General features: G+C 36.1%; 1 protein-coding gene across 1 annotated transcript in view; it reads right to left on the minus strand.

Moving 5' to 3' along the window:
* The window catches only part of LOC150079229 (vesicle-associated membrane protein 3-like), a 204,931-nt gene that overhangs the window by 27,494 nt on the left and 155,713 nt on the right, over nt 1-21,724 (minus strand). The window contains exon 5 of the mRNA XM_090382491.1: nt 18,805-18,856. Coding sequence (XP_090238617.1) covers nt 18,805-18,856 — 52 coding nt within the window. The remainder of the gene's footprint in view (nt 1-18,804; nt 18,857-21,724) is intronic.

Below are 21,724 nucleotides of genomic sequence, written 5' to 3' on the forward strand. Positions count from 1 at the left end.
TACTTCTCACACTACGTTCGTTCCTTTTTATTTTTTCTTATTTATTGGGATAACAAGATTTCAAGTTTTCTTCTTATCCAACTGAGTCTTTACCTGTTGTTGGTCCCTGGCATGCCTCCACATGGTGTGGGATGGGGGTCAAGGGACCAGGTGTTCATTGCCTTCTGGCTGTGAAGTTTGTTTGTTATTTGGTTTTTAGGAGCATTAGCAACTAAGGCCATATTGCTCCGGGGATATGCGGTGGTCATTCCCTGACCTTTCTGCATCCTCCGTATTTGGTGGTCAAGGGCTCGAACCCCAGTCTAATCAAAAAGCGTGTGCTATGCACTGCTGCTCCTGCCCACCTGGCTACGGAGGGGCCTCTGGCTGTGAAGTTGCCAGACACCAGCACTCAACATTCAACATAACACACACAAACTTTACACACCAACACTTAATTACACTTGCTGGCTTTGGCATGTTTGCTTTTCAGATGCTACTGTGGCACATAGAAGAAACCCCGGAGACTGCCTCAAAAAACAAGAATACCTTAAATACCTTAAATCCAGGATTGTATGTACTCTGCCTACAGACAGTCCAACTTCATAAGCTATCTAAACAAGTTAATCACCTAGCATTGCACAAGAGTTCCTTCACTTTCATGATATTTTCGTTATTTTGTGACACAGAAGGGTGTCCACTGCAAAGTTAATCTTACAGTGTTTCCTGTTCATTTTTAAAATAATTAAACCACTCAAACTGCTGTTTTCTCCATCATCTCCATAAACTTTCTGTAATGCTTGAGTATCTATATAGCACTTTTCCCAAGTTTAAAGAACTTTATGTTAGCACAGTGTTCTAACTGTAATATTCTGCAATAAATCAACTATGGCACGTGAGTGAAGTAGTCAAGTCAGTTCCCACTTGGCATGCATGCACACCAAGGTCAACATCAATAACCCACGAAACCTTTTGGCAGTAGCATACACCATTTAAAAACTAGCGTTTGGTTCCAGGAACTTTTTGAATGTACTACATATATTCTTGACATTTTTATTATAACAATAATAATTGCATGTTGCAATTATTCGGATGAAAAAGTGCATTATTCGGATGGAACAATGTTTGAACTATTTACAGTCCCTTTCACTGACAGTTCTTGGATTAATGTGCAGTTAATAAAGTTTAAAGGGTATATGCGTTGCTTATACAATGTAATAACAAGAAATTTAGTACAATTTCAAATAGTAAGCAATTCACAATGGCAATCTGTTGACCTTAGCAATTTTCATGACAACTGCCAAAGTCAGCTGAGCTTGTTAAACAGTGTGTGTGTGTGTTGTCTAGACCAGTGGAGAATAAAAAAAATAAATAAAAAATAAAGTACACTTTAAAAATTCAGATTTCAACACGGAGCACGTGGTCTCTCCTCCCCACCCCCCAGTGTATTTCTAGGTGTCTGCCAAGGTATTTCACTTTGAGTTATGGAAACTATCTGATAGATATTTATTTGATCCCTGAAGCATGTCACAAATTCTTTCAGTTATGACAGCTAAGGCTACTATATGAAAATCTAAAATGTTGATATCCAGGGTCCAATCTGTGAATCAAGTAAGCAGAATTTCATAAAGTTGAGAATAACTAGACTTTGCCGAAAAAATCCTCTACTTTCCACCTTCACAGTATGGGAAGCATTCAGCAAAGTAATCAAAGAAGCTATTAGGCTTTTCATACCAATGAAGAAGTATTGTTCAAGGGGTTATGACCTAAATGGATGTCAGATAATTCATCTGAATGAGACAGGTGGCAGAGAAGGAAAGTGCATATAAATTAGTCGGTAATCAAATTACAAAGGAGGTTAGGCAAGCTAAGGCAGATTATAGGAAGTCTCTGGAAAAGAATGCCAAGAAAAGCAGCAAAGACTTCCATGCTTATGTTAACAGTAGAAGGAAGGGGTTGAATCACATTGGCCTACTTGATTTGAATGGGTTAACTGTTGATGACCCTGCTCAGGTTGCTGAAAAATTGAATAATTGTTTTGCATCTACATTCCCACAAGAGGAATTGTTCATGGGAGTGGGATGTCAGAAGTTTATCAAACTGCAGTGGGGAGATCTAAATGACTATGTTAACTGAAAGGGAACCAAAAGGTGACACGAGTAATTACAGACCTGTCAGATTAACATCTGTTCCAGGGAAAATAATGGATGGAGTCACTGATTAAAGTAATGCAGGACCATATGGACAAAAAAATGCAATTATACTGCACTCACAGCATGGACTTGTTGAGGGGAGGTCTCATCTAACCAAATTGATGTTATTATGATGCAGTAACCAAAGGTACTCGAGGCAAAAAATAATTTTGCAACAGTATGAAATGCTGTTGCATAAAAGACTGACATATAAACTGGAGCAGTGTGGCATTCAGGGCAAGTTACTGCTATGGATAAAGGGATGGTTAAGTGGAAGAGGACAGAGAGTGGTTATCAATGGGCACTGCTATTTGTGGACTTATGTTATCAGTGGGGTTCCCCAGGGTTCAGTGTGGGGCTCATTGTTTTCAATATTTATTAATGATATTGATGAAGGTATATCAAGCTTAATGTCAAAGTTGGTAGTGATACAAAGGCTGGTAAACGACGGTAATGATGGTATGCAGGGTGGTTAATGACGGTAATGATGGTATGCAGGGTAGTTAACGACAGTAATGATGGTATGCTACTGCAACAAGATTTAGAAAAATTAGGTTGATGGGCTGACAAATTGCAGTTCAAGTTTAACACTGACAAATGCATATGGGTAGCAGTGATCTCACAGTAACTTATCAACTGTGTGGAACTACACTCAGTGTAGTTAAAAAAAAAAAAAAAAAAGACCTGGGGGTATTTATACAGCCAGGACAGCTCATGGGGTTTTGTCAATGATATACAGAAACTTTGCTAGTAGGGATAAGGTGATTATCCCTTTATACAAGGCCATGGTTAGGCCACATCTTGGGTACTGTATACAGGTCTGGAAGCTTCACGTTATGGTATTGTAGTATAGTATATGTGTCTGATGAATGGTGGCACCTGGAACGTGAGTTCAACTCTGATGTGTTTTGCTGTGGGGATAGGGTTGATAGACACCTGCAGGTATAATAACAAAGTAAACGTGAAGGAAATCATTTCAGGTTACATAATAATTCAAACTGAAGTAAATTTTTAGAGTTGCACTTTCTTTAAAAATTAAGGGAACCCATTAGAGATAGATAACCTGAGATAGTTAACACTCAACTGCTTGCAAGAGAAGGAATTATACAGAAAGTTATACATCTTTAAACAAATAGTTATACAAACTGTTTGAAAAAACAGAAGAAATTATACAGAAAATTTTCAGTTATACAAATGCAGAATATGCAAAATTATACAAATACAAAATATACAAAGATGTACAGAATTAAACAAATATACAAATAGATTACAAAAAAAAAAAAAAAAAAAAAAAGAGTATAAAATAAATAGTCGGGGGGGGGGGGGATTACCAATACAGTTGATAAATGTCCTAGTCCAGCAATTAATGCCCATTCAGTTCAAGAACATAAACAGGCATTCAGCACAATAAATTAAAGGGTATTATGCGTTGCTTATACAACAACAAAAGGGAACAAAAGGGTGTTTGTACATTATCTTTTTCAAGATGACAAATTATATTATTGTCATACTTTATCACAAAATGTAAGGAAACAAGTTGCTATTTAAATATAAACTTAATTGCTATTTATATAATGTTAAATTTTAACACATTAAAAAAAAAAGGAGCAAACAGTTGAGATGAATGTTACAGCTTTTACAATTTGTGCTACCAGGCTAATAGCAACAATAAAATGTAATGTTTCAACTGATGTAATGTCCTTAAAATTTAACAAATTTAGGGGAGAAGCTTGAAGTTCTGAAAGAATTTGGGAATTATGAATGAATTTAAGTTAAGTATAGGTAGGTATTGATCGATAATATAAAATAGGTTTAAAATTCGGACAGTAACTGTTATCTTTTAAGAAAGACAGAGGCGTGAGAAATTCTGAAAGTAGGTTGGTTGGTTGGTTGGTTATGTTATTTAATGGCACAAGGGTTAATAAGGTCATATTGTGCTTGATTCCATTCTTTAGCGCAATTACCAGTTAAAATCTGTTAAATAATCATATTTGTTTCAAGAAAACAAAACTCATCTAGATTTGCATCGTCTCCAATCAGATGAGGTAATGTTAAAGTTTCTTGCAGCTGTGAAAGTGATGTGAAAATTGTGTTTCGATAATTATTATAATGGTTGCAATTTATTAGAATATGCTTCATAGTAAGTGTAGACTGACAAAATGTACAAATAGGTGGATACTCTCCCATTAATAGATAAATATGGGTTAGATGTGTGTGTGTGCCCAATATGTATCCTAGCCAGGACCATCTCCTCCTGCCTATTTGATTGCATGCCTGATGGCCACAACTTAGGTTCGTGTTTAAAATGAAGCAGCTCATTTCTGCCCTGCGCCGTCCAGATTTACAACCATTGCTCTTCGCACACATTTATGACTGATTTGTAGTCTGTATATGGCACTTGATAGAACTTGCGATGATTGGATATTTTACGGCTTGATCTGCATATTCATTTCCTTTGATCCCTACATGAACTGGTATCCAACAGAAATTGACTAATTGGTTAACAGCAGATAACGCATTTATCTGTGATCTGATTTGCTTCAAGACAGGGTGGAGTGGCTTGGATGAATTTTTTAATACTGTTATTGCACTCAAAGAGTCAGAAAAGATCATTGTTTGCTTATAAGACAGATCAGTCACATGATCTAGAGCCATCTCTATCGCAAACAGTTTGGCAGTAACTGTGAACGGAATTCATTGCAAATAGGGCAAAATCTTTCCTCAAAGACAAATTCAGAGTTGAAAAGGTGGAAATAGGCAAGCTTAAAATTTAAAGAACCATGCCCTGTTAAAAGAAGTAGAAAACACACTGGGAGAAAACTATTTTAGAGTGTTTTTATTAACAAATTTAACTTCTGGAATAAATAATTTTGTAATTAAGCCTTTTTGGGAATCAGACCAGCAAAGACACAACGGCCATGAATATTTAAAATTTGTTGTTTTTCGTGTTTAGGACTGGAGGACACATCAATTTGTATTCCATTGAATTCTGGAGTGAAATGAGAAAGTCCACAGTAAATTAGATATAAATCTAAAGGTAGTGAAATGGATAGAACTTGTAGGACAGAAGTAGATACGGTTCTTCAGTTTAGGAAGGATGTAGATTTGCTGGAATGGTGCAGAGAAGGGCAATTAGATTGGTGAAGGGAATAAATGGGTGCTCTTACCTAGAAAGGCTTCAGTTCTCCAAATTCCAGCATCTCAAGACTAGGCACCTGCAGGGAGATTTGATTGAGATGTTTAAGACCCTGAATGCATTGAATAAGCTGAATGTGAATGACATTCTTCCTCTTGCTGAAAATACAAAATAAACTGAGGAAGGACGTTTGTAGGACAGATGTGCAGAAGTTTGCTTTCAACCAGCGAGTGGGTGGTCGTTGGAATAGGCTACTAACTGTTGTTGTGGAAGTGGATTTTATTTTTTGCTGATGCTATATAAGCTCGCTTTCTTGCATTATTTGCCTCTACTACTACTATAATAGTGGGACTATTGGGGGCTAAGTCTAGGAAGGATATAGATCTACTGGAATGGGTGCAGAGAAGGGCAACCAGATTGGTGACGGGAACAAAAGGGTGTTTGTACCTAGAAAGGCTTCAGTTCTACAACTTGCAGCATCTGGAGACTAGGCACCTCCAGGAAGATGTGACTGAGGTGTTTAAACCTTGAAGGGATTGAGTAAGCTAAATGTTGATGACATTAGTCCTCTTTCTGAGATTACACACGAAGGGACATAAAAAGTTGAGCAAGGTTGCAGGATAGATGTGCAGAAGTTTGTCTTTGGCCAGCAGGTGGCTGATTATTCGAACAGGCCTCCATCTGTTGTTGTTGTGGAAGTGGATGGTTTAAATAAATTCAAATTAGATAATTGGATAAGCTGCTTTTTTGCATCATTTGCCACTACTATTAGTAACGTAGTGTATAATCCAACGTGCATGGTCAGAAATACTGTATGTGGCACACTGGGGTTACTCAAAAATATGAACTAACATAAGTACGGTTCAAGTTGTAGCATCCATATTACACAGAGGAATGGCCAACACTGTGTCTTGTTACCAAGCAATACCATCACTTTGTTTATTGGAGATTTGAAGTGGTCAAAATTATGTTTAGTCTCCATAGCAAAGCTCTGGCACCATCCACCACATCTCTTCTGACATGCAGTATGAGTCATGTCTCTTGAGGTTATGATGGGCATCACAGAAAGGTCCAATATTCCTTACATGCCAAGGTACAATCTTCAAACATTTTTTACAAACTGGCCAATACAAAGTTACTAATAGATTTAGTCCAATACCGGACTAAATCTATTAGTAACTTTCTAGGAAACATTCATCAACTAGTGTACATTCTCACTGCTTCTACTCTTCCAGCTGGTTTTTGGAGGGAGTCCAGGTAGTGTGTATGCAGAAAGCACTGCTGAGGCCATGTTATGTCAAGGAGCTGGGTATATTCTTGCTGTACACAGTGCTACAATTTGAAAATGAGACTAATGCTAGAAAATAATCCTGTGTATGAGTAAACTAACCTTAATTTATTTAAAGTAACTTCCTCCCACATCCACACATCCACACAACAATCATGAAGCAACTGGAATGACTGCTGGAAGGCCACAATGTATACTGTTCAATGTTCTTGTCACAGCTCTTTGAATGTTGTCGATGTCATGGTGACTTGAGCTTTTGGAACAAAAAGAAGTTGCACGGGGCTCTGGTGAATACAGCAGGTACGACAGTGCACAGGCTTTTTTGCTGGCCAAAAACTCCTGAATACAGTGAGCAAAGTAAGAACAGTGATAGGGTTAACAGAGAACTTCGAAATAACATCAGGTTTGAGGCAAGGTGGTGTCCTGTCACCACTACTATTCATAGCTGTCATGAATGCTGTGCAATGTAGAGTGACGAAACAATTTGGACAAGACCAGATGAAAGACATGCTCTTCACCGATGACCTCAGTATATGGGGAGAGAGCAATGACAAGTTGATATGTGAGCTAGTATGGCCAATGAATTTTGGACTGGTTTTCATTCAGGAGAAGAGTGAAGTAATGGTTCTAACAAGGAGTGGTGAACCTGACAGATACATTACAATGGAAGGGAAAGAGCTTAAAATGGTTAACAACTTCAAGTATCTAGGAAGCACAATCACAAAGACTGGAATGATAGACAAAGATATAAGTAGCAGGATACAAGTGGGCAGTAATTTCTACAGGCAGACAAGAGATCTGATCTGGAACAGGAACATACCACTGAAGTGTAAGAAGGCCATATACCATACCTATTACATACCAATTGTGACGTATGCATCTGAAACTTGGACTATGAGGGAAAAGGATGAAAGCAGAATACGAGGCAGAAATGAGATTTGTGAGGAGCATGGCCAGAAAGACAAGGCGTGACAAAATCAGGAATAATGTGATTAGGGAGAGAATTCAGGTTGAAAAACTCCAGGACAGGACTGAAAGGTCCTGTTTGAAATGGTTTGGAAGGGAAATTCAAGAAGATGAATGAGAGCCGTTTGCCAAGAAGGTTTGATTTACAATTAAAGGCCAAAAGACCAAGAGGGAGACCAAGAATGCAGTAGCAGGACATGATAAAGACCGATGTCATTGATAGCTTCAATTAGTCCTTTTTTTTTTTTTTTTTTGTAAAAAAAAAATAGGTGCCGGTACTCATTTCTTTGCTGTCAGGAAAAATTGAAAATTAAGGACATGAAAAGTACAGTACTCTAAAGAATTTCCTGATATTGTTAATTTAATAGTAATGTTTCTGGAATAAGAACAACAAATTACATACATTAACACAGTTTATTAAGCATAAATTTATTATTCAAGTATATAAAAAAATAAGTAAAATGTGCAAAAAATTAAACAATAAGTAAAAATTTGTAAAAAAAAAAAAATTTCATAATAAAGATTTTATAGAATATTCCAAATTTTTAATGAGTTCTCATTCAACACACTATGCTGACTTCTTTTCATCTGTTTGTGTATGTTGCTGAATGACGTTTCCAAAGCAGCCACGAATCATTTGTTGTTGTTTGTTATTTGTTTTTTAGGAGCATTAGCAACTAAGGCCATATTGCTCCTGGGATATGTGGTGGTCATTCCCTGACCTTTCCGCATCCTCCGTATTTGGTGGTCATGGGCTCAAACCCTGGTCTAATCAAGAAGCGTGTGCTACGCACTGTTGCTCCTGCCCACCTGGCTATGGAGGTGCCTGGTTTTTAGGAGCATTAGCAACTAAGGCCATATTGCTCCGGTGATATGCGGTGGTCATTCTCTGACCTTTCCGCATCCTCCGTATTTGGTAGTCATGGGCTCAAACCCTGGTCTAATCAAGAAGCGTGTGCTACACACACTGCTGCTCCTGCCCACCCGGCTACGGAGGTGCCCACCCACAAAACAACATATTTGCTGGATCAAAGTGTGTCACTGGTGGGCATACAATTTTAAGAAATAGTAGCAAAGAAATTGTTTTTGTCATCAACGAAGCTCTGGTTGGGCTGATGATCAGATTGATTTGTGAAAATCCTTGTTCACATTCACTCAATGAAATTTATATCATACTCAGAGCATTCAGTCAAATGCTCTTCAATTTTTCCGAAACTGTCTTTTCGATTAGGTATTCTCGAAATCCACGAATTGTATCTCTTTCCTTTAAACTGAAGCCTAATTTGACAATTTTCTAACTTCACTCTCACCAAATGCCAACATTTCATGTTTAGAAGGTTGAATACCTTTGTTGTCTTCATTTTCCTTCTTTCGTTATCGATATTGTTACTAGTTCTTAAATCTGAATTTTTTTTTTTTTTTAACTGTCCAAAATGTCGTTGTCATTCAGATATTCAACTGCTGTGACCATGTAAACAGAGATAGGGAAAATTTATGGAACAACGTGGATAATGCACTTCCGTGACACAACAGATAATTATTTGTCGGGGTAAAAGTAAATCACTCTTCTAATTCTTGGACGGGGCACTTTCAGCTGATTCACAGCGGTGTCCAACTTACGGCCTGTGCGGAAAATGAATGCAGCATTTTAAATTTTGCTAATTATCAAAAAATTTTTTTCATTAAATGTTTTGTTTAGTAAATGTAATCGTGCATTGTACTTAATAAAATTTTCAAATATTTTCAGTTTTAGGTGTATCGTTATTTTTATTTATTCACCTTATTCATCTTAAGCAGTGATGCTTTGAGGTTGTAAATTTTCTAAAGTAAGCATTTAAAGGCAAAAGTAAGGTATTTTTTTGAAAAATAAAAGAAAGTCATTTTTATATTAATAAAATCTAAAAAATAAATTAGTGACATAGATTTGTCACACGCTCTCTCAATTCTTGCTTAGCAGCAGCACTAATTTCCTAATTTGCCTGAAGGCCAGAACTGCAAACAGTGCGTACCCAGTTGACTCTCCTAAGCTGTTCATTACAGTAGAACCCGGATAAGAAATTCCTGTATAAGAGGTTTTCCCCTGTATCAGGTTTGGTTTTTTAAGTTCCAATTTCAACTCTATATAATGTAATGTATTATTTTCCCGCTAAAGAAGTTTCCCGGGTAAAAAGTTCGTGAAAAAGAACACACAGTGTATTACTATAATGCCATTTTCCCACTTAATGTTTTTTAAATTTATTTATTTTTAATATTAAAAATATTAAACAATATAAACATTTAGTAATCGAACAAGTTAGTGCCAAGCATCATTTTAGTTCATAGTAAACCACCAAAGTAGGTGAAATGGCATCTTTTTTTTCATCTCATATTGTAAATGCCTTCACGAGTTGCCCTGATAGCGCACTACCTCCAATAAGCAATGCTATGCCAACGGAGAAGACTAATGTTACTTATTCTCTGTAGTATCTGCCGAGAATCCATTGGCAAATGTTGCATTTTCAAGAATCCATTGTCGAAGCATTGCTTATTTGAGGTAGTTCAACATCAGGGCAACTTGTTGTGAAGGCATTCACGATATGAGATATAACTTCTGGTGAGTATGGGCTTGACATACCCGGGGTCCTGAGCTGGATATCATCATTCTTCTTCTCCTTGGCAATTCCATTCTACTGCTGACTCTCTCTCTCTCTCTCTCTCTCTCTCTCTCTCTCTCTTTTTTTTTTTTTTTTGACTAGCGCAGCAAAAGTTTTAGGCTCCTTGCACCATATGGCTAATGATAATAATAACAAAAAAATAATAACAACATAACTGAAACTATGCCATTTCATCTACTTCTGTGGTTTTTCTGCAAACTAAAATGATGCTAAGCGCTAACTTGCTCGATTAGTGAATTTTCCGTAGTCTGAGGCTTTCAGTGCTAAAACCTTTTTTAGTATAAACATTTTAACATAATAGAAGTGACGTATTGTTGTTGTTGTTGTTGTTTGGTTTTTAGGAGCATTAGCAGCTTAGGCCATATTGCTCCGGGATATGCGGTGGTCATTCCCTGACCTTTCCGCATCATCCGTATTTGGTGGTGACGGGCTCGAACCCCGGTCTAATCAAGAAGCGTGTGCTACGCACTGCTGCTCCTTCCCACCTGGCTACGGAGGCGCCAAGTGACGTATTGTAATTGTTTTCATTGATATCCATCATTGGATACGTCGACAGGGTTAAGAGTTAATTTCTGATGGTTGCGATCAGTTTTGAATTACTTAGTGGGCTGTTGCTCTGTCTTATTGTAATTGTGACTTTTTAAGATATATTTAAACTCCAAAGGAGCTCATTCTTTCAACTTGGTAATGAGTTTAATGAACAGAATGTTAAGCAATTAGAAATCCTCACTTTAAAAATGTTTCCCACAGGCAGTGTAAAATATTTAAAATTTTTTTCTGAAATAGTACTTAAAAATCATCTTTAACTTATGTGTATCTTTTCATTTTTATTTGTATAGTTAATATTTCATACCCTTAGGTCATTTTCCTTTCTAAGAAGTTTTCCTGTGTAAGAAGTTCTAAACCTCCAGTCCCTTTCGGAAAACTTCTTATCCGGATTCTACTGTATATGAAAATATTCTTCGGTCAACGGGAACTATTTTAAATGTAATTTCCAAGGGGAATTAAAAAAAAAAATTTTGCTATAAAAGGAGTTCATTAAACAGAAGTCTGACTGAGTAATTTAGAATTCTAAAAATAGTTAATGGCAGTAAGTTTTATATAGAAAATATCTTAACAATAGACAGTGAAAAATGCAAATTTTGTTAAATAACTTTAAGCTTATTTGAATAGTAGGTAAACATGTGAAAAAATTTGTAGAATATTACAAATTTCGAAGTGTACTGCATCCAAATGTCACAAGTCACTGTTAATAAAGGTGCCGGTACGCCATACCATCTCAAAAAAAGCAGTGGCTTAAATAAATTCAAGAAGAACTGAACAAACTTTTAGAGAGAATGAATGTGTGAAATAGTTTTTTTTTGGTTGATGCTACAATACGCTTGCTTCCTTGCATAACATGCCTCCATTACTATTACTATCTTTGGTCAAATTTCATGGAGAAGTTTGATTAAACTCAAGCAGTTTTTTTTTCACATTGTAAAGGCTTTTAATCATGTTTTGCCTGTCTTCTAGAGAAGTTTCTACCTTATGGATTTACAATTGAGTAGCCACTTTTCTCTCTGACTGCTAACTGGGAGTGATGACATATGGCTTATGTAGGTGTTTTATTATTATTATTATTATTATTAAAATCAGTTTATTTCCCAAGAAACCTTGGGTCACCCCAGGACAACTTTGTGCCAGAAGGGTGTTACTACAGGTGTTTTAGAGGTGTATTAGAGGATCAAAATTTGAGTTGGGGTGCAGATCCCTTCTCTTCTAATGGCAATTCTGTTCACGTCAGTTATACTTTGACTTTGTTTCTCAATTTCAATCTCTTCCTTGGTGGCAGTCAGGAGATTCCACTCAACACCTTGATGTATTTAGATTGTGATATGAAGATACTGTTACCAAGATGCCTCCAAAAGTTGCCATTTAAAGTTATTCTGAGTGTCATGAACTTGCAGTATCTATTATGAGATCACCTGATCTTGAGTATTTGACATTTTTGAGGGTCCATAAAGCTCTGAAGACATTTTTGAATGAGGAAAGGTGACAGTTTCCCTATTGGTTACTCAGTAGTTGAATGAATAATCAAACATTAGAGCATGACTTTTTTGGATACTATGTTTCTTTGATTTTACAACTAGCTAAGATATGATGGATAAAACTTATCAACTAATAGATCCAGAAATGGGTCAGCTAGTTGATAAGTTTTATCCATCACTCTTGCTCCTTTTCCCTGTGAGTTTTTTTCCTACCAGGCTTCCAAGACCTGCCATGTGGAGGCAGGAGCAGTGCCACCTAATGACCAATTGGCTGTATAAGTTATTATGTTAGTTATACAGCCATTTGGTCACCAAATGGAACTGCTAATGGCAAGGTTGGAAATTTGGGAGGAAAAGAACTCAATTAACAAGAAAATAAACACTATGTAATAAGCACTCATTTAGAGTTAACAAGAAAAAAGGTTCTTTCCTTTCTGGACCTCAGTGTACTTTTACTTTGAAGAACTTTGAAAGAAGTAAAGTTACCAGAGTAAATTTAAAATTAAGTCTACAAAAATTTGTGCAGGAATTTTTATTTTACTCAAACATGGCTCCTACCACATTTAAGTGATGAAAATACTGGATAGAAGTGACAGAGCAGTTCAAACTATCATACAAATAAGGACAGATTTCCCCCACTCTTTTCTTTCTTTCTTCTGAATATAAATTTTAGCCAAGGCATTTTACTTATTTCTTGATTCACAACAATAGAAAAACGGGTAGTTCAACTATTGAAAATATACTAATACAGATTCAGCATTAGCAGTGGCAAATGATGCAAGGAGGCAAGGTTTTTACAGCATCAGACAAAAACTAACGATAAGTAATTTTAAAATATTTCAAAAAGCATTTAATAATTTTAAATTAAATTTATCAGATATTGCATTTACCCAGGGTAGTCAGGATTCATAAATATGTGGGATTATTTTTTATTTCACTGAACTGTCCCATAAAGGTTGTCAGGATGCATAATTGTTCTCTATTTTTGGGCTTCAATGTATAGCTTAAAAATCTATACTGAATCCCTATAGGCATCAACATAAGTTGGGTAGCATTAGTTTTCATCACATGGCAATGAAAGGAATATTACTGTATTAATAACACCAAAACCTTTCTCTCTATGCTCTCATTCATTATTAAAGTTTAATACAGTCTGTTGGTTACAAGTTTGAAGTGGGTATTAGCCATTCATAGTTAACATTCTGTTTTGTTTTTATTTGAAACACTGCTCATCATTTAAATTAATAATTATGTCAAAACAAAAGTATACATTCAGCAATTATTCATTTATTATTTTTTAGAATTGAGAATTGTTACATGCAACCAAAACCATATTAGAATGGAAGCTTGGAAGAAGTAACTGTATACAGGTGCCCACTCACAGTGTAAGTTTATCTATGACCTTCGGGGAGGGGAAGGGGAATTCATATGTAATAAAATCTGTATTCACTATGACATCACTTCTAATAGTTTAGAACTTGCAACCAGCACAGAAGTTTCAACTCTTCAAAGGTTTTGAAAACAAAAGCTGCTCATACTAGTACAGACAAAGGATTCTTGACCTTTTCCCACCCATTACCACTTTAATGAGTTAGACCATTATCAGGCAGCAGTCAGTTAGAGATGTATTTTTATTATTATTAGACATATGGTGCAAGGAAGCCTGGGGCTTATGCTGCACCAGCAAAAAAAAAAAAAAAAAAAACAATCTGAATTACTCTGTGAGAGAGAATCAGAAGTAGAAGGGAATCACTAAGAAAGAGAAGAATGATGATATCCCACTCAGGACCCTGGGTGTGCCAAATCCATACTTGCCAGTTTTGAGCCCCTGGGGTTCAATTTAACAACCCTGTACATCAACAACAACAACACATCGCAAAAAACATCTTATTCTTGTAAAACAAAGAACCATTCCTCCCTCACAGACCTCGTCACTCGAGCATTCTCACCACTACACACTCGACAAGACCATTCACAACCATTGCCTACATCCTTCCTTTCAACAAATTTCATACAACTCCCACACGAAGGACAATATGAAGAGCAGGTACTGAAATTGGTGCTTGCAAGTACCATCTTGTAAGTTTAAATCTACACAAGACAAAATGAACTTTAACAATTATGAAAACAGTTTCTCCTGAAAGGGACAGTGATTTTGTTACCTGAAACCATCAATTTTCATTCTTCTTATTTTGAGAAGTACATACAGTCAGTCCTCGTATAACATGTGTTTACACTGCATGAATTTGGTCATACAAACAGGAGAACGATGTTGTAAATAACATGAACCGAATTCGCTTATGCACGATTCGCCCTTGTGTTTACAAGAAATGACAGTTGAATGCAGGAATCACCCCAACTGAACGAAACACAATAAGAATGAAGAGAAGATTCTGAAAATGTATTTATGTACGTATGAAGAAAATTTTAAACAGTGTGCCAAATTGCAATTGGCACCCAGACGCTACATACCCTAGGAATGCCCCTGGTAACTACTATGTTATTTCCATGGTAAATCAGGACTGTTCCGAGTTTCCCCCTCTTTTTAACCCAAGACAGAATCTTAAGGGTTCTGACACTCCCCCATTACATAAAACTCTCTCACGGTTGAAAAATGAGGCTGAAGTTTTTTTTTTTTTTTTTTTTTTAAATCAGCTGAAGTCCACAATTTGCAAACTTCCAAAACATTTGGAGAATTCTATGTACCTGGCAATTTCTTGATATACTTGACTACTCAGGCCACAGTGCACCAGTTCTAAAGCTACTTCACTTCATACAGTTTGTGTGTGTTGTCTCTATAAGTGTGTCTGCAAGTTATACAGACACACACTTACAAAGACTGGACTTCAATCTAGACCTCTCCAAATGAGTGACAAGCAAAAAAATTGCTATACTGACATGGAGAACTTCAGTAGTCAAAGGGTTCAAAAAAAAATTCACAAAGAAATAAGGTGCTATGCTGCAACAAAATTATTATTCAGGTTGTCCAGGCTAGAGGTATCCAAAAATACATACATATATCTCAGCATCTATAAGATGTATTAAAATAATTTTTTTGTTATTATACAGAGCAACTCACCAAGTTTTTTATGAAGGTTAGTAAAGTTCAACGTGGGCACCTTTGTAGCTCGACAGATGTCAAAATGATACTTGAGCTCTTGCCAAGTGTTTTCCAGCATCTGAGGCATTATTAGAGCAACTGTTTCAACTGTTTCAAATCGTCCAAATCCCAAACTTTTCTCTGGTACACACAGTCTTTAATAAAGCCCCATGCCAAAAAGTCCAATGGAGTTGTATCCGGAGATCTAGGTGGCCAGGCAGTTGGGCCTCCTCTTCCGATCCAACATCCAGGAAAAGTTTTGTTCAGAAATGTGGTAACATCTCGATGGAAGTGTGGTGGAGCACCATCTTGCTGAACCATGGGGGCATCTGTGGAACAGCAAAGATCTGCAGCATGTCAAGGTAAGTGTGTCCCATCACTGTGGGCTCTATGAAAAAAAAAAAAAAAAAATGGACCAATGGTGCCATTTTTGTGCACTCCTAACTAGACATTGACTTTTGGTGTATCCCTTTCATTTTTGAGCAATTGGCGAGGATTCTCCATACCCCAAATGCGGCAATTGTGTCTGTTAACTTTCCCGCAAACGTGAAAGGCTGATTCATCACCGAATAACAATAGATCAAGATAATTGGGATTGTCATCGATACGGATGATCATCTCAGCAGCAAAATCAGCTCTTAAGCGGTGATCATCTGACTTAAGGTGTTGAAGAAGTTGAAGTTTGTACGCAAGTAAATAGAGACAGTTTGTGAACAATGTCGTGACCTGTTGAAGGAGGAATCTGTAGTTCATTACCAGCCAGTCTAATTGACTTACGTGGGCTCCTAGAATGACTCAGGCACCCGATCCACAGTCTCATCGGTCATACGCTTTTTCGGGTGTTTCCCAGTTTGTGAAACCAAACTTCCGGTCTCTTTTAAAGTCTTATCCCACTTAAGAATGGATTTGGAAGGATCCACATTCCATTCTCTTCGTGCACGCCATTGAACTCACATAACTGATTGAAATTCAGCTAACCAAAGCACACACTGCACCTTCCGCTGTGGCATCCACATCTCGATTGAAGCAATAGCCATTCTTATCCTGTTTTTGTGCATGCGCAACTACTGGTGACGCACCTGCACTAGTGACCTTGACAGTGTGATGAAACAAATCTTGGAGAGATTTCCTATCGACTGTGCTTTTGTTTGAGAAAATATGAGTGGTTCTCGCATTATAAGCCATTATTTTTGGATACCTCTAGCCCAGACACCCTGTACTAAACATTTGATGTTTTGTCAGCAGTCACATTCACCACTACACTTTGACATCTTCAGGAGACTTCTGAAGATGTCAAAGTGCAAGTATGGATGAAATGTCAATTGTTTAGTATAAAATTTGGTAGTTTAACAAGGTAGTGTAATTTCTTTTTACAGCATATCATGTCATTTAGGAATTAATTTATTTCCTAAATGTTGCCACATTCAACCATTACCAAGTAATTAACAGTGAACTATCACTAAACTGAACACTTTCACACAAAGGCTTCCATTCTACTTTTCTATACACTTAAACTATTCAAATAAAAGTCTTGGCAACTCTTCACACTAATTGAAATTAGCAAAGCATTTATATTAACAATGTCAATGATGGGAACAGAAATATCAATGTCTCTAGTACAGCAAGAATTAAATATATTGTTTATATGATTTAAATAATATATATATTGATTATCAGAGTTCCTCAAACCTTCAATTCTCACTTACACACATCATTTTCCTTGTTTTATTCTTTGTGTCTGTATAATTTCAATTTTCATTAATAAGTCTAACACAAGTTTTCCTGGTCTTTTCCAGTCTTATATCTTATGTTAGTGCATGATCCGTGCACAGTTTTTCAAACTTGCCTCTTCCCATAATTTTTCTTGTTGATTGGTATCCTTTTTTAACTGTTATTTTTCATCACATTAAAAATTATCACTGTTGGTTCCTTCTATCAAAATAATATGATTTCAGTTAATCTATATTTTAGAAATTAATCTTTTATTTCTGAAGTTTGAAATAGAATTATTAGATGCTCTATCTCCACCATAGGTATTTATATCTATTTCCACTAGGAGTATTTATATCTATCTCCGCTCACGGATATTTATATTCATGTATTTTTAGTTCATTTTCACACCTTTTCTGTGCAGGAAGATATTTGCTTATGGGTTGTCATAATGTAAGGTACACAGCCACTCATTTCAGGTGTTTATGGGTTATTGAAACGCTAATTCTTCCTTCACTTCACTTGCTGGAAAGCCTAGTAGTTTCCATTGAAAAGATGAGGCATTGGTGGCTGAATTAGCAGTGCAGACGGGCTGCAAGAGTAGCTCATGGAGTATTGTAAATGATATACAGGAATTTTTCCAGCAGGGATAAGGAGGTGATTATTCCCTTGTATAAGGCAATGGTCAGGCCACACCTAGAGTACTGTATACAGGTCTGGAGGCCTCATTTCAAGAAGGATGTAGAGCTGCTGGAACGAGACAGAGAAGGGCAACAAGATTAGTGAATGGAACAAAGGGGTGCTCTTATGAAGAAAGGCTTAAGTTTTGCAAATTACAGTGTCTGGAGACTAGGCACCAGCAAGGTGATCTGATAGAGGCGTATAAAGCCTTGAATGGTTTGAGCATGCTCAATGCTGATGGGATTCTTCCTCTAGCTCAGAATAATCACCTGAGAGGGCATAAATTCAAATTGAGGAAAGACAGATGTAGGATAGACGTGCGGAAATTTGCCTTTAGCCAGCGGGTGGTTGGTTGGTGGAACAGACTTCCAGCCCTTGTAGTGGAGGTTGATAGCCTAAATAAGTTTAAGGCTCAGCTGGACAGGTATTTTGAACGAACAGAGGGGTGAAGTGGAAGTGGGTTTTTTTTTTTTTTTTTTTGGCTGATGCTGCATAAGCTTGCTTTCTTGCATCAAATGCCTCTACTAATGCTAATGCTAATTACCCTCTAGATTTTCTCATGTATATTTTTTTCCATCCTTTATATAGGTCACATAACCTGTGTCTCCACTCCATTAGGTTATTTCTTTCAAATTTGTTTCAATTTGAAATGAATTTGAAATTAATTTTTGTGAGTGCATTAGCTCAGTAAAGGAGACACAGTCTTGTTGGTTTCCCAAAGTTTTTCATTTCTGAAAGCCCTTCTAGTTGGTTATGAAATTTATTTAGGATAAATGTATGTCTGAAAGGATAATGTCATCTCGCTGACATTTTATAGAATTATCTTTCTTTCTCCAACCAGTTCATTCACTTTACACAAAGGCAGACTTTATTTATCTCTTTAAAATTTCATTAAAATTGTTCAGATTTCCACCCCACCTCCCACTCCATTGGCGACTGCTAGAATATTACATGTAATCACATTTTATTAATAATTTTCTTTCAAATTCCTTGATTCACTTTTCTCATTAAAAAAATTTAATTCTACAAATAAAATAAATTTAATAACAAAATGAACTTAGAACCTACCTCCAATTATGACTATGATTACTACACCAATACCAACCATGATAGCAATCATCTGAAATTAAAGTTCTCTGTTAAATAATTTAAACACAAAAGTTTAAATAGAGTGATACATTATTACTGACTAAACTAGCATTAATGTCTGTTATAACATAGGAGGAAAAAACTTTTTAACTCCCATTCAAGAAACAAAGTTAATTGTTATTAATTTTCCTCTCTCAGATAAAAAAAAAAAAAGAAAAAAAAATTAACTTCATTATTTTTACACAAAAACAATATATTTTTCATACACAGTAAATGCAACCCTTATTTATTTTGCTCTAACCTATAAATACATACAGACAGACTTAAAAAACAATGCAATGTATATTTACATTTTTATAATAAATTAAACTTTATAATGAATTAAATTTTATAATAAATTAAATAAATTATAATATTTTAAAGTAATTTCAAAAAAGGTTGTTAATGATAGTTATAATCTGTCCATTTATGTACAAATTGGCTTCCAACCTTTTAGTATGCAATTCCATGTCTTATTTGTATTGTTAATTAATAGCAAACAATTTTAATAGATGGCAATACAAACAAACGTTTGAAAAAATGAAGTTAAAGATCACACCTGCCAGTCACTATTGTCTGATTTGCACTTACCAAAGCTAAAATTCTCTAAAATTCAGATTAATCAGTAAGGTACTGAGCAATTGCTTAGTAATTGCAATTGCTAAGTAAGATACTAAGCAATTGCAATTGCTTAGTATCTTACTGCTTTAATTGCTCAGTGTTTTTATTTATTTTATATTTTTTGGTGAGGTGGAGGGTTTTTAAGTTTATGAGGCAACGGGAATTTGCCTTTATTCTGTTGTTTGTTCGTTGTTTGGTTTTTAGGAGCATTAGCAACTAAGGCCATATTGCTCCGGGGATATGCGGTGGTCATTCCCTGACCTTTCCGCATCCTCCGTATTTGATGGTCACGGGCTCGAACCCCGGTCTAATCAAGAAGCGTGTGCTACGCACTGCTGCTCCTGCCCACCCGGCTACAGAGGCACCGCCTTTATTCTCTATCAAGATTTTGATGAAATTTGAATCAGGTGATACATTAATAGTGGAGAGAACACCCCAGAACTCCCAGGTGGGGGACCAAAATTGTGCAACTTTTAATTCTTCCTGTATCTCCTAAAGTTTTAATTGAAAAATCTCTAAAATAAGTGTAATTGTCATTTAAGGTATGTATTTCATTGTACTATAACTGCATTTAAAATAAACTTACACTTTTTTTTTTTTTTTTCAAAAAAAATAGGTACATATTTTACCATGGGAAATTTCCCCCCGCTCCTTTGGATTAGACATTACCGATTTCTATTTAACATAGGTACTGCTACTTACACTCATATATAAATAAATTTACGTTTTGCTAAACGGATTCACCCATGCAGTCGGCCTTGGACCTTAGCAGAGAACAGACCTTGTTTTAGTTTTGTCTAATTTTTTAAACATAATTGCACACAAGCATAAGAAAAATCTTGTTTATACAAGAAGCAATTTACAGAAACTGCATTTCAAGACATACCTACACATTTATCTCTCAGTTGAGCACTTTATTACTGTGACCTTCGGATCACTAGTGAAAAATGAATGCAAGAGATAGGACACCTTTGACTGAACGAGAGCTTGAAGAGATTCTTCAACAAAGTGACTTTTATCATAGTGACCTGAACAAAGATGTTTCTGAAAGTGAAAATGAAATAACCGTGGTAGAAAGTGAGAAAGGATCACAAGAATTACCTGATGACGAAGATTGTTTAGCAAGTCAACATGAAAGTGTTTTGAAATTATAGAAATTATAGATACAATTGTTCGGTTTACTAAAGACGAAGCAGAGGGAAAAGGTGTTGAGAAAACTAATGTTACTGAGATGTATGCATTTCTAGGAATTCTGATACTAATGGGAAATAATCATGATACATAATTATTATTAGATAAATTATAGAATGTCTTAAAATACCGTGTGACTGGACTAAGTTTCAATAGCAAAAGCTTAATTTACGGTACTCACCTTGGACGATCTGCAGTTGTTATTTGAGTGAATGAATGACTAAATTTTTGGGTTTGGGTAATTTAAAGTTGAGTGGATTAATTGGTAAGTTTACGGGATGAGAATAAATTAATTAAAAATAGAATTAAAATATGCACAAGGAAGCAGAAGTGCCCAACTCCGTCCCTGGTTGTCATGGAGAATTAATTAAGAACTCTAAAATAAGTGAAATAGATGAGGCCAATAGTCATAATGGTAGACTTTCGTTTTGTTAAAAATGTCTTCAGTTGGCAAAGTTTAGTGGAGAAAGGGAGAGAGAACGCGTGCTGTATTTTAAAAGAATTTTTATGTTCCCGTGATGCACTTTGCAACATGCGGAAATCTCAAGTGTGTGAGATTCCAAACTGGGGAAAGGTTGGAGGGTAGTTTCGCATTTATGATGTTTAATTTAGAGTAGTGACGGAACCATTCTATGATGAGGGCTTCGTATTGGAGAATTTTGTAACTGTGGCTGAATCAACTGGGGGAGGGCGGATTGCGAGAATGCACATGTAATGTGAGCTCAGTACTGGATTGTCCTGTTCTGAAACTGTTATAGTGATAATATGCCAGTGTATTAGAGGTTTTAGTGGAACCGAATTTTGTTGTAGTACTTCCAATATAGCAAGCATTGCAATTTTGTTGGCTTTTAATCAAATATATAATGTTGTTCATGTCACTTGTCGAGTATTTATGTGTTTCTTTATATGTATTGAACAAAGATCCAAGTTTATTATATGCGGAAAATAAGTGTAATGTCTGTGCCCACAACCACCGGCAGAGTCCCTCAAGACTACTATGGTAGGGGACGATGATACGTGTGTTTCCTTTTGTGATATGTTTAGTTGA

This window comes from Mastigoproctus giganteus, chromosome 10 (assembly GCF_048544385.1).
Source record: "Mastigoproctus giganteus isolate SK-2022 chromosome 10, ASM4854438v1, whole genome shotgun sequence".
In the NCBI taxonomy this organism is placed as follows: Eukaryota; Metazoa; Arthropoda; class Arachnida; order Uropygi; family Thelyphonidae; genus Mastigoproctus; species Mastigoproctus giganteus.